This window comes from Stegodyphus dumicola, chromosome X1 (genome assembly GCF_044657685.1).
Source record: "Stegodyphus dumicola isolate Sdum_Otavi_A_Nest chromosome X1, ASM4465768v1".
Lineage (NCBI taxonomy): Eukaryota > Metazoa > Arthropoda > Arachnida > Araneae > Eresidae > Stegodyphus > Stegodyphus dumicola.
In genome coordinates, this window is record NC_140780.1 from 170524297 (window position 1) to 170543654 (window position 19358).

The 19358-nt window shown below is 33.9% G+C and overlaps 1 protein-coding gene across 1 annotated transcript in view; it reads left to right on the top strand.

Annotated features, from left to right (window-relative positions):
• The window catches only part of sotv (exostosin glycosyltransferase sotv), an 88288-nt gene that overhangs the window by 64540 nt on the left and 4390 nt on the right, over positions 1–19358 (top strand). Inside the window, exons 9-10 of the mRNA XM_085808054.1 lie at positions 201–297; positions 2907–3050. Of these exons, the coding sequence (XP_085664180.1) occupies positions 201–297; positions 2907–3050 (241 nt within the window). The remainder of the gene's footprint in view (positions 1–200; positions 298–2906; positions 3051–19358) is intronic.

Genomic DNA, 19358 nt, shown 5'->3' on the forward strand with positions numbered 1-19358 from the left:
TGCTTTCGATATGTCATTAATTGAACACATCTGGTCAATGACTGGCAAACTAGTGGCCTAACATACACCACTCACAGCTGAAGATTAATATTTGCATTAAGTTTATACATTTTAAGACAAAATAGTTTTAAAAATTTCACCATGTTCAACATATTTACAGCTGAAATTTATGTAATGTTTTATTATTTGTTCCAATTTAGATTTTATCCATATGATGAAATTGAAACAGAAGCTGTTCTTGCTATTGATGATGATATTGTGATGCTGACTGCTGATGAACTAGAATTTGGTTATGAGGTATATTGATGTGCTTATTTTGTTAAATTTTAGATACACATTTTTGAAATTCCTCATATTTATTGCAAAGGTTTTTGGCAGTTCATATTTTTTTTCAAAATTAAAAATCTGAGTTCATGACCTCTTGCCAGCTCTATGTTTTAAATAACATGAGCTTTAAGTAAAGTATCACAATACTTTCCATGAAGCTCGTTGCCATTTAAAATATGGAATTCATTGATTATTCATAAATAAAATGTAGCATGTTTATAAACTTTATGTCTAGATTATAAACACTATTCGTTTTTTATTATCCTATTCTGTGCAATGGAAAATGATAACTATGCATTAATAGGTACACATCTGTTCTTATACTTATATTTGAAACATATTACATCGATTCCTGTGTATCAATAATTTAACAATCACAGAATTTTTCAAAGCAGCATATTTTTAAAATTCCCAATAGTGTTAAGTGTCATCGTGCATTTCTCCCACTGTTTCTTAATTCATGATATAAATGTTTATTTTTCAACTTTTGATGACATTTTTTTTATTTGTCCTTTTAGCTTTGTTTATTATACATCTTTCTTTGCAATTATGCCATAGAAAATTAAGCATCAAAGTCACAAAATTTTTAAAAGCTACACATCTTTAGAATTCTTAGTAAAGTGTTAAGAGTTGTCATATATTTGTTTTATACATTGCTCGACATTGAAAATGCAACACCAAGAAGGAGTGGTCAGAAATTTATCCAAATTTTAGAGTAGACGCATGTTTCACTGAGTTATGCGAATGATGTGAAATGAGCAGCTCTCCGAGGCACATGAAGTAAGATATAAAGGGAAGGAACGTGCAGAATGGGCAATATTCATGTCATTATTTCTGCCAGACGAATTATTGAAGAAAGTTGGTTTTTGTCCCGGAGGATACGTGTAATAGGAGAGAATGGCAAGCCGCCGTCAACGAAGGCACTTCCAGCAGATAGACGATTTTACGAGGGATATGGTGATTGGACTGAGAAGGGCGGGTTGGTCCTTACATCAAATCACAGCTGATACCTACATGGATGTGAGCACGGTGCATCAGCTATGGCGAATATGGTTGGAACAAGGAAATGTGGGAAGAAGGAGAGGTGCAGGTGCAGCCAGAGTGACGTCAGCACGCGTAGACCAACAAACTGTGGCGGTCCCACAAATCACTTTTACTGCGATTCTGCAGCATGTGCAAGATACCCTGGATGTTCTCGTGTCAACCAGAACCATTTCCCGTCGATTGGTTGAACGTGGCCTGCACTCACGACGTCCGTTAAGAAGACTGCCGGTGACCCCACAGCATAGACGCCAACGTTTAGAATGGTGCTGGATTGGAGCGATGTGGATGACAGAACATCATGTTCTCTGATGAGTCACGCTTCTGTTTATCCAGTGACAGTTGCCGCATATGTGTGTGACGTCGATGTGGAGACATATCTAATCTGGCAGTTACTGTGGAATGCCCTACCGTGTGACAATGTGGCATAATGGTTTGGAGTGCTATTGCCTATGATTCCAGGTCACCTCTAGTTCGGATTCAGGGCACTATGATGTCCCAATGATACTTGGATAATGTACTGCGGCTGGTGGCAATCCCCTACCTTCAGGGGCTGCCTAATGCAATTTTTCTGCAGGATAACGCCCGACCACACAGTGCTCGCATCTACCAACATGCTCTGCAAGGTATACAGATGCTTCCCTGGCCACCGTACTCTCCTGACCTGTCACCAATCGAACATGTGTGGGATGTGATTAGATGCCGTTTGCAGACTCTGTCCCTGCCTCGTTCAGAAGACGAACTGTGGCAAATGGATAAAAGGGAATGGAGAGCTATCTCTCAGGACACCATCCGCACTCTTATTGACTCTATTTCTTCGTGCATCACTGTCCGCGGTGGTCCTACATACTACTGAGCCGACGTCGTTCTCGCTCTGTATTCTGACTATCATTTTGAAATAAAGATCACTTATTGCTGCTTGCAGTCTCTGTCTTTTTTCCAAATTTCATAATTTTCTGACCACTCCTTCTTGGTGTTGCATTTTCAATGTCGAGCAGTGTATTTACTACATTATTTCTCTAAAAATAATACATAGCAATAATATTTCGTGGCAGAATCATTTTTATATGAAAATTGATTTCACACAAAATTGAAACAGACATAAAATTGAGGGTTGAGGATTATTTTAATATAGTTTTTCAATGAAAAATGTTATGAGCCTCAGGTAATGTACTACTTCCAGTTGTCCATTAAAACCTGTTATGGCCTTCATGCAAAGTACCACTTCAGGTCATCCAGTTTTACCCCAAATCCAACACATTTTTTATATGAATGCAGAAAATTTTAATTTGGAAAATGGAAAGTTTTCGAAGTTTGATAAGTTATCATGAATGAAAGAATCGACGCACATGCGCAGATAGACAGACATCATTCTTAAAACTGTAAAACATTTCTGTAGGGACCCTAGTTCATACTTATTTACTAAAAACTCGCTGTGGAATTTTTGACCAAAAATGTTACCTCCCTGTATGTAGGTTGGCAGGACATAAAAGATTGGTGAATATAAGATTTGGTACATTTTGTCATGAATTTTACAGGTGTGGCGAGAATTTCCAGACAGGATAGTTGGATTCCCTTCAAGAGTTCATCTGTGGGATAATACCACAAAGAAATGGAAATATGAATCAGAATGGACTAATGAAATATCAATGGTTTTAACTGGAGCTGCTTTTTATCATAAGGTAAATAAGAAAGTTTCAAAGTGTTCAAAACTAATATTTTATTTCTAGAATTTAAAAATTTTAATAATATCCTAAAATTCCTAAATTGTGATGCATACTTTAAATATTTAAAATCTAGAATTTCCCCCCTCCTTTATTAAACATATCTTTAAGTTTGCCATATATTTCTAATTTGTTTCTTAATATTCGAGTTATTATTTCGTAGGCTTTGAGAATAAAATTGTGCATTAGTTTAGTATGTATAAATACCCCCTTCATTTATTCATTATAATATTTAGAGTATTTATCTTAAATTTAAAAGCTCATATGAGCAGAAATTAAAAAAATGTTTTTCCTTATTTGAATTTAGTAGTTTATGAAAAGTATTTGTTATGAAAGGCATTCAATAGGGAACATTAATGAAACTGTATTTTGCTACATAATTTTTAATAAGGTCAAAAAATTCCTAAATTGTGATGCATATTTAAAAATTTGAAAGTTTTTTTTTCGTCTCCTTCACTGAGCATATCTTTGCCATATATTTCTAATTTGTTTTCTTAATATTCCAGTTATTATTTTGAATTGTGCATTAATTTATTATATACAAGTAAAAATACCCCCTTCATTTATTCATAATAATATTCAGTGCATTTATCTAAAATTTAAAAGCTCATATGAACAGAATTAACAGAAAATTCCCATATTTGAATTTAGTATTGTATGAAAAGTATTTGTTGTGACAAGTATTCATCAGGGAACACGAATGAAGCTGTATATTGCTACAGCAGCTTTTAGATAAAGTTTTTTTTGTATTTATCATCCATAAACATTCCTAATAAATAACATTTGTATTTTTTTGTAAAATAATGTTTGCAGTAATTTTGAGACCTTTTTTAAATGGTCAAATTATGTATTATTTAGAAAATATTTGAGTAATGAAGGAAGATTAAAAATATTTTAATATTTAAACTATCAGATTTTACATCATCATCAGTGATTTTCAAACAAAGAATATGTATCTGTCCATTTACTTTTGGGATTATTGTATGCATTTGTATAGGCATTATAGAAAAAGTGGTTTTGAATTACGAATGAATACATGAGCTACAACTGGAGAATAAAGCTGAATGCCATTAAAGTCATATTTTTTTTACAAAACAACAAAATTACTTACAGTGACAGAAAAAAGGGGTTACAGCTGAAAAAATCACGGAAAACATAGTGGTACAAAATATCATGGTCGAAAATAAAGCAGTTAGAAACCTTCGCAGTTTCAAAACATCGTCGTCAAAAATATTGCGGTAAAAAATAAAGTACTTACAAATCATCGCATGACAATAACATCGCATACATGTGTTTCTCAAATCGCATAGTGACATATTATGTAACTGACTTTCGTCATAACTAACAAATCGACTTGCAAAAAATTGATTGCACGCCATACATGACAATATTAACAACAATTTAAGAATAAACGGAAACAAAACAATATGTAATTTTCATTAAAAGAATATCAGACTAGCAAATGTGAAAGAAAATAATTTGATAATTAGCTAAGCAATTTTTATGGATGTAACCTCATGCAGTTATTTATCTTCTTTTTTCTAAACATATTTAGACTGTATTTTTCATGAAAAATTATCAGTAAATCTCAATAAAAAAGGCTCAATTTATTAATGACCTTTGTTAGTTAATTATGTAAGTTTTAAATTCTACTAAGCTTTTTAAGCTGCATTAATTTTCTACTCATTTTAAATTTTTAAATGCTTAAGTTTCCTTCTTATTTTTTCAGCAAAAATTTATTAGTTCATTCAAATATATGAAATATAGAAGGGTGATCTTTATATGAACATGAATTTTCAACTATCAAAACCTGAAAACACATGTGCGATGTTATCGTCATGCAATGATTTGAAGGTACTTTATTTTTTACCATGATAATTTCAACGACGATGTTTTTAAACTGCGAAGTTTTTGAACCGCTTTAATTTCAACCACGACATTTTGTACCATGATGTTTTAGAACTGCAATTTCTCTGCGATGTTTTATCCCATGATGTTTTGTACCATGAAGTTTTCATCTGCGATGTTTTTGCTGTTGACGTTTTGGCGGACACCAGAAAAGGAACACCAATACTTTCTCATCATCTCTGATGGTTAGACATATATAGTCTCACACTCCCATTCTAGTTTGACGCAGAATGCATTACATATTGTATAAAAGAGAATTTATATAACTGCCACAGATTTGGTTACTGTTCTGCGTAATTGGCCAGGACTTCCTTCGTCTTTGTAATGAGTGCCTTTTCTTTGATGATATGTGTTCGGTACGGATTGTGTCATCACAGTTGTCTGGAAGTCTGAGATGATGGTTAGGTATCAGTGGACAGCTCAACAAATAATAATCGAGATTTTCTGTTTTCTTTTCCTAGTGCATATGTCTTTGTCCATATCACATATGTAACCTTTACAAAAATAGATTGGGAATGGGCCGAGATTTGTAATACAGCATGTTAGTTGTGCTGTGTATTTATACATCATTTGTTGCTGTTGCTTGGAAAGAAGGTTCTATGGCTTTGTGGTGCATGGTTGTCTTTATTTTACCATTTTGCTTTAACTAAGGTATTGACAACTCATTTAAGGTGGAAGTGCGACAGGAGTAGGTTTTGTGAATTTGCTTTAACACTTTCATCGCGAGGGATGAAATAACCAGGAATATTCTCTATGTGCCAGGGATGAGATAACTTGTCCTCTACTCAAGGTTTTTCTATATTATTGCAGTGTGTCCCATGATTTATTTTCATCGACATTTTAGCGTGTAACAGACCCTAATATTTTGTCTTTACAACATTTCTACAAGGTGGCGCCAGGAGCACAATTTGTAGTGCTTTCACTTTTATTACAATTCTCATAGGTTCTCTTTCACTTTTATTGAGTTTCTCATTTTCCTTTTCTTACGTTTCTCGTTCACATTTATTACGTTTCTTGTTTTTTTTCCCCACTTTTATTACGTTTCTCGTCTTTCTTTTAGTACATTTCCCATTCTCTTTCATAAATCCTCTGACATGTCATGCATGGAAGGACATTACTTGGATATAACAACATCAACTTAAGTAAGGTTACGCCAACACAGAAGTGTGTCGAATGTAATTCGCATAACGAGTCCTCTGTGCAAAACATGCACATCAAAACTAGTATTATGTATAGTATCTTGTTTTGAAATATATCGTAGTTCAGAGAGATTCTAATTTATGCAATATTTAGGATTTTTATTTTATTGTTATTTTTATGTCTGCAAACACAAATAAATCATTATAGTGAGAGTAGTTATTGATTGCAATAGATTATTATTTTTGAAAGTAAAATAAACATGTTTTAAAGGAATTTGTATTTTGTTTCAGTTTTAGCATTGCGGAGAGCAGCACAGACTTTTAGCGCATAGGGATGGGACAAAGGCGCGCGCCACTGCCGCGATGGAAATGTTAATGCTGTAAGCTGCCTTTTTTGCTAGTGCATCTGCTTCTTGATATCCGGCATGTGCCTTTCTGCAGTAGAGATAAAAACTTTTTACTTGGAGCATCATATGATCCTTTAAATATTATTGATGATTGGAGAACTGTGAACTGGATTTAGGATGGCATGTAACACTGAGAGATAGTCATTGTAGATACTGGCATTGTAGTGTCTATTGGTTGCTGCATCAGTTATTGCTATTGTTAATGAGTGCACCTGTGTCTGGAAGGTACTATTGTTTAATGATAGTTGTGCTTTCTATGTGTAACATTCTTGTTCATTGTGTACTGAATAAATGCACAGTCAATTCCATTGTCTAGTTGTGTGGTACTGATAATTTATATTGAGTGTGCTTGGCTGTTATTGTAAATACATGTCTGCTGCAGACTGATGGCTCTGTGAATACATAGCTGGTTGTTTCATGTTTCATGTGTATGTTGGTGAAAAAAAAATGTGGAATTGTGTTTGTTTTCATAACTGGAGAATAAATTGTGGTGCAGAGGTTCATTTTATCTGTACATGCAGCAGTATGAGACCTGCTGGAATATCTGCTGCAGCTGTAAAACTTGTATGGGTAGACATGCGTAAAATTGATAGTAAATAGGCTTTGGTTGCTTGGTGATGCTTTAGTGTGCTACCTTGCATTGGTGTTTCCCAGACTGCATTTTTTAAAGTCTCCTCCCCCAGCAACTGTTGTATAGAGGATTTTCTATAGCTCTGTATTCATGCATTTTTTGGCACCTTGTATTTGCTGAATTTTGTGTGTTAATTCTTAGTGCGCAGTTTTTGAGGTCTGTTTTGTGTGGTATCTAGGTAAGACCCGTGTCTCATGTCAGCTCGAGATATTTGAATATCTTGGTTTTAATTTTATGACTCTTAATTTCTAATCTGGGCTTATTTATGAATTTGGTGTCTTTTTAGGAAGTGTGAGTGCAGTGGATTTTGTTTCAAAAGTGTGAAGCTCTGTTTATGTGCAGTGATCATAGTTTTCATCATCATCCTCACTTGTTTGATTTCTATGATGTTTCAGTTCATTGCTTGTCCTTCCTCCAATTATGAATACTGTATCATCGGCATAGGCAATAATTGAGGTGTGACTACTCATTCTGCTTTGATAATGTTGTTGCAAGTTAGTTTCCTTAAGATATTTCCAACATATGAACCTCATGGACAATCTGTATCCTGCATTTTGCTGATTGGGCCAGTGGTAAATATTAGGTGTAATATACTGGTCAAGTAATTTTCAAGATGAAATAGATGTTGTTGGGGCATTAAATTACATATGCAATAAAACCTGTCATGACAGCCTGAGTTAACAGTCTCACCTCCGAGTTAACCTTCTCTGGTATAGTACAAAGTTCGAAATCCGGACTCGTCGGGACTTCAGTGATTCCGGGTTTGGGATTTTTCCGGATATTGGATCATCAGTTTAAATCTAGTAAGATGGCATATAGAAATTATAAAATTAATAATATGAAACATGATTTACGGAATAATGACGTATTTATGATCTAAGGGTATCAAAATTTACGAAAAAAAGCTTAATATTTATTTGTTTACCTTATTAAACACTTCTTTCAATGTAAGTTGTTTAAGTTGCTTTGTTTTTTATGCTAATACTTTCTCTTTCATTCTGTAGACAGACATAATCTCTTGTTTAGTTACATTGTTGAAGTCCTGTAACTGCTGTGTCGAGAATTCTGACTAACTTGTCAATCGAAATTTTTTCATTTTCAGTAACTTCTCTGTCACTTTCTTGACTATCCATATTTTCTGGATCATACTATAAATTTCACCATTCATGAATTGATTGATGATTAAGAAGGCGTTATCATCACAATGAAAAACTTCTTTTATATCATCTTCATTTACTACCGCTTCTCCACATTTCTTTACAAAATCCGTTGATTGGAAAATTTCACCTTTGTTTTGCAATATCCAAAAACCTTTAAAATGAGGGCTATCATCATCAAATTTAGCTATCGTTCACTATACATATTTGGCTATGCAACATGAGCTTGGCGACTAATGACAAGTTCCGTTAAATTTTATCTTGCTTCTATCCTACACTGAGACAATTAAGCCTGAATTGTATTAGTTTAGTTATTTATTATACTTATGTCCATTTCTTGCATATGCTTAAGGCTTATCAGAGTTCTGAATAAATAAATTCCCACCATATACTTAAGCCTTTTTGAGGGCCCACGCTATATCTCACCACCTGATGCAGTCTCTGTGGGTGTTGCATCAGGTTCTTCTATTTACAATAAAATTAATGTAAAATGCCTTACATGCTGCATCTTCAGTGTTCTTGACGCCAGGCTTCTAATAATCACGTTTCCAGTAAGACTTTCTATTAGAATTAACAGGTCATCTTTGTCTTTTACTTATTTATTGAAATAAGACACTAATATACACTATTTACAAGGTAGAATTATTCTAAGACAGTACATTTTAATTCTGAATGAAGTTTCATCTTTACGCTCCTCAGAGCGGTTCCAATCTCGTCTCGTCCTCGGAACTCAGTTACAGCAAAAGTAAAGGAAGAGATGCCCGCCATCTAGTGGCAAGAATGTGACATCCTCCCACCCTTTGATTTTACCTCGATAAGATGGGAAAATCAAAACAAAATTTATCAATAATCAAACAAAAATTTAAGTAGAACTTTCACAAATATGAAAAGTAACTAATGCTCTAAAATTAATACTTACAAAGAAGGATTACACATCTAAACATTTTCTGCATTACATTCATACCATATCCAGATAACATGTTCCAATTGACTACTGTTAGGACAATTAAATTTCTAAAATACTGAAAAGAAACAAAAATTAGTATAGCAATTTAAAAATATGTAACAGGTTTTACCGTTTTACGTCCATATCTAGTTTGATAGTTCATATCACTGTCACGCTTATCGGCAGAGTTCTTTCTGTTCATGGTAAAGTCACTAAACAAGTTAGGTCTATCACGTTCGAGAGGTTAAATACGTTTCACAGGTCTTAGGAGTTCACCCATTGCAGTTTTCACTTTGACAACACGCACTTCATTGTCTTTCCCAGGATATAGTTCTACAACACGACCTATTGGCCAATCTATTCTCTTCTTGTTGTCGCTGCCAACAAACACCAAGTCATTTTTGTTGATAGTCCGAGTAGATCGTTTAGATGGTTTTTGCACTAGGATAGCTAAATATTCATCACGAAATCTTTTGCGAAAATGTTCTCTTAAGTTCTGCAAGAACTTGTATCTTTTTGGCAGATTGATGGTATCCAGGTAGTCTAAGTCAGGCACTCCGACGTTGTGCACATCTTGTAGAAACATTGAAGGAGTTAGTGCCGTAAGATCATTTGGATCTTCTGAAAGGTACGTAAGGGGTCTTGAGTTAATCACTGATTCGATATCACAAAGTGTAGTCAACATTTCCTCGTAAGAGACACAAGACTTTCCGAGAACATTTCTCAACATCTTCTTGACTGTTTTTACCATTCTCTCCCACCAACCGCCCCACCATGAAGCAGTTGGGGGATTAAACTTCCACTGTATTCTCATACTAGTTGAATGACATTCTATTTCTTTCCAATCTATCGATCTTAACAGATTTTCAGTTCCAACGAAATTAGTGCCATTATAGCTGTAAATAATACTTGGACGACCTCTTCTGGCAATAAATCTCCTTAATCCCAAGATGAACGCATTTGTTGATAAACTTTCTATCAGCTCAAGATGTATCGCGCGATAGACTGCGCAAGTAAAGAGCAAGATCCATGCCTTTTTTTCTTTTCTTAAATAAAGAGGACCGGCTACATCGACTCCGGTCACTTCAAACACCAGAGCATCTCGAACTCGATCTTCAGGAAGAGGTGCTGGAACAGTCTCTATATCCTTTGTGCTATATCTTCTACAGCGAACACACTTCATAAGAACTTTACGTACTGTTTTTCTTCCTCTCAGGACCCAGAATTTCTGTTGAATATTGGCTAGTAAGAATTGCACACCAGCGTGGGATAGTCACAAATGGTAATCTAAAATTAACCTATGAACTAAGTCATGATTTGAGGGCAATACAATTCGACAGAGAAAATTTTCTTCTTCTTCTCTTCTAGTAAACTTGGTCTTTAACCGAATAAGGCCATCTGAGTCAAAAAAGGTACATAGGTTTCTAACTTTAAGTTCTTTGCCAAATGCTTCTATATGTATTATCTTGCATATTTTCTTATCTACGGTTTCTATCTCAGGGACAGTGAGTTCTCCTGATTGTTTAGAATCTGGTCTTCTGCAGTTGTTGATAAATCTGCATATCCAAGCAGTTATTCTTAACATTTTATGGTAAGATGAATATTTCTCAAAAAAATGTTCTACCCTTTGTGTATTTAGTGCAGAAATGACTGATTTCCTTTTTTCTGAATTCACTATTTCCATGTCCGGTATTTCCCTTTGTCTAGGCCATTCTTCCTGATTTTTCTTCAGCCAGTCGGGGTCCTCCCACCATCTAACTACTAAAAGTTGTTTAGCGGTGCAACCTCTTGATGGGAGGTCAGCTGGATTTTTTGTTCCAGCAATATGTTTCCACGTTTTTGGATCTGTGAGTTTCCTGATCTCCCTGACTCTGTTTTCCACAAAGACAGCCCAGACAATCTCGTCCCTTTGAATCCACGTCAAAACTGTTGTAGAATCCGTCCAAAAATGCATTTCCAAAAATGCATCACAGAATGTGTGAATGCTGCAGAACTTCCTATTGTCTTTGCTGGAATGTATCCAATGTAGGAGGAATATTTCTTTTAAGAGAAAAAGGCTTTTATACCAGTTCACAAAATTTTGTTTTGTACTCTCGTCGACTTTAGTATCCCAAGAAATTCCTGTTTTCCATAGGTTCTGCAACAATATTTTAGGATACAAGAGAATAGGACTCACAATTCCCATAGGATAAAATATTTTGTGTGTTACAGCTAGAATTGTTCTCTTTGTTATTATACCCATTTCAAAATCTTCTAGCCAATTCAGATTCAAAGTTAAATTATCTTTCTGAGTGTTCCATAACAGACCCAATACGGGTGAAATAGTTTCCTGTTACAAGTTATCTCCGTTATGTAACCAACCTCGAAGATTAAACTTTCCTTCATACATTATTTCTCGAGATTTTTCGATAAACTGGATCATCTCGAATTCTTTGTCAAAACTGGCAACAACGTTATCTACGTAGAAGCTACGCAGGAGTTTAGCTATCATCTCCGTATCATATGAGGAATTTTTCATGTACTTTTGTAGATGGAATTCTATAACAGCTGTCGAAAGGAAAGGACTACTCTTAACCCCAAATACTACTCTAGTATGACGAAATATTTTCGTTTTCTTTTCTTCCACATCATTCCACCAGAAAAACCGAAGCCAGTCTCTATCTTGAGGCTTTATGCTAATCTGTAAGAAAGCCTTCTCAATGTCTGCTATAGCAGCAAACTTGCCTTCCCTAAATCTCAACAAAAGAGAAGGAATTAGTTCTATCGAATTTGGTCCACCTTCCAAACACTGATTTAGAGAAGGAGACGATTGTTTCCTCGCAGACGCATCAAACACCGGTCGAATTGGTGTTAAGCTATTTTCTTTGATCACCGGCCTATGTGGCAAATAATGTCCATAGTCAACCGCTATATTTTCTTTAACTTCTTCGATCACTCCTAAGTTACACCAGTCATTAAAAACTGCATTGTATGAAGAAAATAAATTTTGAGATAGAAGTTTTTGGGTGGTAGATTGTAGACGTTTCAAAGCTAAATCCTTGTGGGTAAAGAGTGTGGTACATGATTCTCCGCCCACGGAAGTGCGACTTCATAACACCCCTCTTCGTTTAGAGATACAGAATTTTCGAACTGCAATTTTGCTTGCAAATCCCTTTCCTCCCTAGCCTTCTTTGTAACTGGATCTGTTATTCCGATAACATCAAGCCTCCACAGTTCTGACAGCGTGGCATCAGACATATGTAAAGATAACAAAAGCGTGGAAAAGGAATTTTCTATTCCATAATTGTCAATGTTCGCTTTCCCCATGACTGTCCACCCAAGTCTTGTACTTACAGCAACTAATCTTCCCCAAGGAAGAACTTCGATTTTACCTGTAAATAAATTTGCAGCAACATCTGCCCCTAACAACAAATGAATCTCTTGGGGGTTCTCCTGGAATAATCTGCAGTTTCTATTTTCAAAAACATCACTGACGTAAATTCCTCTTCTTCTAAGTTCCCTAATCCAGTGTATATTTTTGATTTTAGTGACCGAAGAACATATTTTTCTTTCATCTAATACATTGATTTCGCAATTATACCATTTATCTACGCTACCCAATTTTATTGTATAACGTTTATGTTTTTCCGAAACTTCTATGCCACCGAAAAGTCCGTGGGTTACACTTTGTTCACCTAAGCTTCTTAATTGTAACCTTTCTGCTGCATACCTGCTTATGTATGAGTTTTGACTTCCGCTGTCAATTATCGCTCGAACAAATTGGTTATTCCCTCTTCCATATATGCGAACAACTAAAGTTTGCAACTATACTTCTGAACATCCTGCTTGATTTGAAAGTACTTTATTTTCTATCTGTTCGTCTTTTTTAATTTCTGAAACCTCGACAGAAGGATTTTGTTTATTACACATAATAGTTGCATGTTGTTTTTACAAATAGAACAAGTTATTTTTGTTCTGCAGTTTCGCGCCAAATGGTGGGGTTTAAGGCATTTATAGCAAGCACATTTCCTTTTTTAAATGTCCCTTTTTTCATGTAATGATAAGCCGGAAACGAAACTACAGTCATAAATCTTGCGGAATTGATTACAGAAGACGCAGTTCATATTTTCCTCCCTGCATTCCGATTTTGTAAACAAATATGTAGCAGTCGTAATCTTTGGTTTATTATGTCTATTTGAGAGACCATATGCGCTTTTCATTGCAGGGGAGGGGGGAAGAAGACTGTCGCCGATCGGATACTTTTTGCTGTTGCGAAAGCTTTGACCTTGTGCATTCGCGGGATGAAAGTTCTGCGTGTAAAAATAACATTAAATCTTTTATGTTATAATCGGTGCCAACATTTTGTGTTCTATGAAATTCAAGCGTTAATTCTGAAGGCAATAACTTCAAAATCATCGGACACAGCAAAGCGCTGTAAGATTCCGATACAACATCTAACGCTTCGAGACATCTAATCTGTGTTTGTACTTATCATACAAGTTACGAAATGTTTTTATGTCATTCGCATTTTTTAATGATTCAATATTCAGCAAATTATTCATGTGCGCATTAATAAGAATGTCTCTCCTTCCAAAACGGTCGTGTAAGATTTGAATTGCTGAATCATAATGTTTCGACGATAACGGAAGTCCTTGAACGCAACTAGCAGCTGTTCTTCCTAAATATGCTTTCAGGTAATTTAATTTGTCTACTTTGTTCAATGATTCGTTATTATGTATTGAGCACTCAAAACTATTCCAAAAAGTAAGCCATTGACTACCGTTCCCATAAAATACGGGAACCGAAAGTTTTGGTAATTTAACATTAGGTGTATCTTTTATATTTTGCTGAGTGTTCGGTACATTTAAGTCATGATCAAGTTCCTTAATCCATTTCTTAAGCCTGAATTTCCATAACGTTATCTTCTCGCGATATTGTTCTGTAATTTCGAATTCATCTACACTCAGAATTGGTTCAACTTCTACATCGTCATTAGATAGTGTTTCGGCTTTAGCATTAAGCTGTTCTAACAATTCTTCGAGCTCATTAATACTACCTTCAGATTTATTTAATTCACTTTCGATTTTCTTAAATAGTTTTGTAATGGCAGTTCTTAAGATACTTCTTTTCTTTTTTAATTTATCTACTTCTGCCATTATCTTTCTTAGATTCAAACACTTACACAAAAAATATACGTCTCACGAAAAAGAAATATTTAACTCTCACTTAGGAAACAAAATTATTCTTCTGCTGAATACTTCAAGAACAAGTATTAAAATCTTCAATTTTAATATTCAGCTTTTGAATTCACTTTATTATAACTTTTCAAAAAAACCTGGCGTCCCTGTTCGGGCACCATAAAAATGTTGCATCAGGTTCTTCTATTTACAATAAAATTAATGTAAAATGCCTTACCTGCTACATCTTCAGTGTTCTTGACGCCAGGCTTCTAATAATCATGTTTCCAGTAAGAGTTTCTATTAGAATAAACAGGTCATCTTTGTCTTTTACTTATTTATTGAAATAAGACACTAATATACACTATTTACAAGGTAGAATTATTCTAAGACAGTACATTTTAATTCTGAGTGAAGTTTCATCTTTTACCCTCCTCAGAGCAGTTCCAATCTCGTCTCTTCCTCGAAACTCAGCTATAGCAAAAGTAAAGGAAGAGATGCCCGCCATCTAGTGGCAAGAATGTGACAGTGGGTCCTAAATTCTGCAACCCGGTGCCGCCTTACGAGCCCTGGCGCGGGTTCTAGTTTATGTGAATAACAAATCAGTTATTCTTAATTCAAATAGCTATAAATGTAATCTTTGGGTCTATGAGTATCATCAACAAAATCTATTTTTAGCATATGGAAAGAAATTTTTGTTAAATTTTTCCTCGTCTACATGTTTTAGCACATTTAACTTAAATCTGCAATCATCGCCAAGTGTAATGTCAACATAAAAGGTTACCATACTCCTTTGTTATTCAATTACTAACATAAAAAAAAAATTAGGCATCACTACATCATCATTACTCAAGTTGTCATGTGTTGATAAGCATGCAGTGATGGAATGGAATATAATGATTCCCCAGGTTGCCATCAGATCAACGATTTATCTGTGTGGAATGTTTCAATTTGAGATGTGTGCCAAGCAGATACGCAGCAACGGAGCCAAATTACTGACTGTACAAATTTATGCTAAAATAATTATTTCTTCTATAACAAGGTATTTTATTTAGCGGCGAAGTCAAATTAAGAATCGGGACTCTCCAGATGTTTTAGTATGCGCGAAGGGGGGGGATCAAATGCGCATGCATAAAGCCTACCAGAAAAATGTTATTAGTGGTTTTGAGGTCCGAATTTTAGATCATTTCGGATAATGGACGTCCGGTTTTCGGTCTTTGTACTGTATTATTATCACAAGCAAGATTAAACAACAGTTTTAAAGATGACTGCTAGTTTCTCAGATGCATTCAACTCCACAGAAGGCCAAAATTATTTGAATCTGTGGATATTTAGAAAAATATAAATATTTAAAGAAATATCTTAGAATAATATGGATATTTCAGAGAAGTTTATTTATTAATTTCAAATAGTAGAACTGAAAAGAAAAAAGAGTAATTGCTATGATAAAAGAACATTCTGCATAATAGTAGATAAGAGAATATTATTCATTTTCATAAATATAATTTTAATATAAAATGTTTTTTAATTATTTAGTTTTAAATATCTATAATATATACATATGTATATATATATATACCTCAGATTTATGCTAATTTGCTGAGTATAGTCATAACAGTTGCTGAAACTGAGCATGAATTTATTTCTTATGAAAGCTAAAATATAGTTATTGCTTTTTACATTCATGATGGTGACATATATTACTTATAATTTTCAAAAGATTTATTTTAAAAAGCATAATTTTGTGAAACTTTTAACTAAGTTTTTCATTGGTGTTTGATTAAAAAAATATTGGATTTTTGTTCAAATCTGGCATCGACTTGTTATTAACAAATGTTTGTTAAGTTTAACATAAAATTTTTGTTTTGTCATTTCTGCTGTTTTATTTTCAAAATCATTATATCAATAATTGTTGTTGTGGTGCTTTTAAAGCACTTATGTGCAAATAAATTCATAATCCTGTTAAGATTATTGTATTGTATATTGAGACTTTCAGAGGCCATGCTTTTTAGGATCCAAAATACTAGAAAAATGGATTGAAAGACCAAAGGGGTATAGTGCTTCCATTTGTAACAGGTTCTAAAATACAGCATAAAAATATGTGCTGTGACCTTCAAAACTGAAATTTATGTGTGAATTATTTTTGGGTAGAGTGAAATTTGAAAAACTGAAAACATTTCAAAGTACCTTTTTTAAGAGGAACATTTTTTTTAAGATGCTATTATAATTTTTGGTGAAACAAAATAGCATTGCAATTTAAGTGGAGTATTGTTTGTCATATTATGAAATCAGTTTCTTTTTAATATTAGGTATAAGAAAATTAAGCTTAAAATAAGTCATGTTCTTAATGCTTGATTGTCCAGCTTCAAAGAAATTTCTGAAATTTTTTGAGTATTGTGAATCAAAGCTCTTACTGCTTGGTCCCTGGTGGGCCTACATCTGTTCAATACAGCAGAACTCTCTTCTTCATCATTTCATCTACCCAAATTAAAGCCATTTAATTAGTTTAAAAACTGGGCAACTGCAGTGCTGTTTGTTCAGCTTTCTTGCTGTCAGTAAACATATTTGTGACATTTCATTTGTTGGTTCCTTAGTGGTATTAACAATGAATCTCCCCATTGCATCCATTGATATAAATTCAATTAACATTCACTCCAATTTATACCCTAATTTGATTTAAAAAATTTTCAATTTTCCAGAGACGAATACCAGCTTTATGAAATGCTCTTCAAATTCCTTTCAGGTGATAACTCAGTACAGTCACATAGGAGAGACGTTTGAATTCTTTTTCCAGTTCTTGATTTTGTAGATTTTACCTATTTTGCAGATTACTTTTTGCTGTGATATGTATAAAAGATTGATAGCTGGCATATGTTGATACTCTGTAGTGAATGTCATCTTTCAAATAGTTGCTTGGTGTATGTCCAAAATATTTGCTAAATATCATTATTTCTCACTTGTATCAGCAAATGTTGACATTCAGCATGCACTGAGGATGAATGCTGAATAAAAATATTTTTAGTAAACTAAGGAAAAAATGCTTGATTACTTTTTAAATCGTACTTAACCATCATTAAACCATATTATGATATATATCAAAATAGGAGAAAGCTTAAATAACAACACATGTAAATAAATTGTTGAACCTAAAACAAACAGTAAATTCTAAATCAGAAAATAATACAAACACTGCATAAATTACATGATTAATGTTATACAATGGATTGTAGGACCTTATTTATTCCAACTTAAATGTTATGACACGTTAAATTGCATCGCAGTCCTTTGATTTTTACAACTTTATTTAATCATGAAACACTTCTTTTTGCAATTGCAACATGGATGTACTTGCCCTCCACTTTTCAATTGGAGCTACACTTCTTGAGAAGACTTGAGACACTTCTTCTCATCTATGGAAAGTAACTTTTCTTTATGAATTACATACAGATTACGGGTATAAAGCTGCTTGAGAGTATCATTTTTGTTTGTTTGTGTATAAAAGTCGGAGTCTTCTATTCCAGCTACAACGGTCAACATATTGCAAGCATCTGTATGACCACAGACAACATCAGAAACATACATTCATACTGTATCACCAATTTGAGCAGGAGGAAATTTTCTTTTTTAGGTTCACATTTTGATTGCTTGCAGTAGAGAATTCTCTCTTGTGGCTGTTCTTTTTATAGAAATAAACTTGTTCAGTCAGGGTTTGATATGAAGATGTGGTAGGCTGCTATAACAAACAAAAATATTCAATATTTTTGTTTGAAATATGGTTTTTGGTATGGTCCCTGCTAAAATTTCTTCAAAGGTATTAACAATTTCTTCAATTTCAATATTTGCAATTTGCTTTCCTTGCAAAAGTGTTGGTGCTATACCTCTTCTCGGTTTAACACCAAACGTGACTTCAAAAGGACTTTGGCATATTCCTTCATTATAGGTTGTGCTCTGTTCTTGTCAAACTGAACAAAAGGCAAACCATCTGACTATTTATTTGTACAATTATTAGTCCCGTGCAGTTAATATGTTACATATGTTTTACCCTTTCAACTGATTTGCCAACTTTTGCCTGATTTGCCCTTTCAACTGAGTCTTGTGTTTAATTATGATGAGACTTTCTGTGAATTATCATAAAATCTTTCAATATAGCAGATAGTTCTGATTACTGAGTTCATCACAATTATCCAAATGCGGTATAGCTGAGACACAAAATTTTCAAAATATTTTAAGAAGGAGGCATGCTACTTCAGCTCTCCTAGATTTAAAATCTCATAACTGGATCACTTTGTTTAGGAACTTATAATCACCATTCCAGTGTAACTTTGGGTCTATCAGATCCACTTGACATCTTGAGTTTAACTTTGAGCTGAGCATTGCCTTCATAACAGTACCTTTCTTATGTGTGTTGTGTTTCATATGACATTGTTTACATAAATTTAAATGCAACATTACAGCTTTGTATGTAATATTTTTGTATTTAACTTGCAGTTATTTAAGCATTTGTATCCTTTGTCCATGGCCTATTCTAACGTGAGTTTTGCGTACTGTGCTAAACAATTCATCATTGGTAACAAAATACTCTACATTCGTTTCTCCTGGTTTTAATAGCACAATGAATTTTTTTTCATCAGTAATTTTTTTAATATGAAAATGTTTTAATCACCTGTAATACAAAGGTGTCCCGCATTTAGTTATAGCAGAAATCTCTTCAGGAAGTATTTTAGAGTGCTTAAAATAATAATTAAAAAAAAGTCTTCTTGTTTCCTTGTAGTCAGTGCATGTAACTTTTTTTAAAAAAAAAGGTTGTTGTTCACTGCAGTAACAATTTCATAAAAATTAGGGTATTGTATTAAAAAAATTAAGCAAACACACACCAGCAAACTTTGCATAAGACTAACAAACAGCAGAGTGTTTGAGAGTTT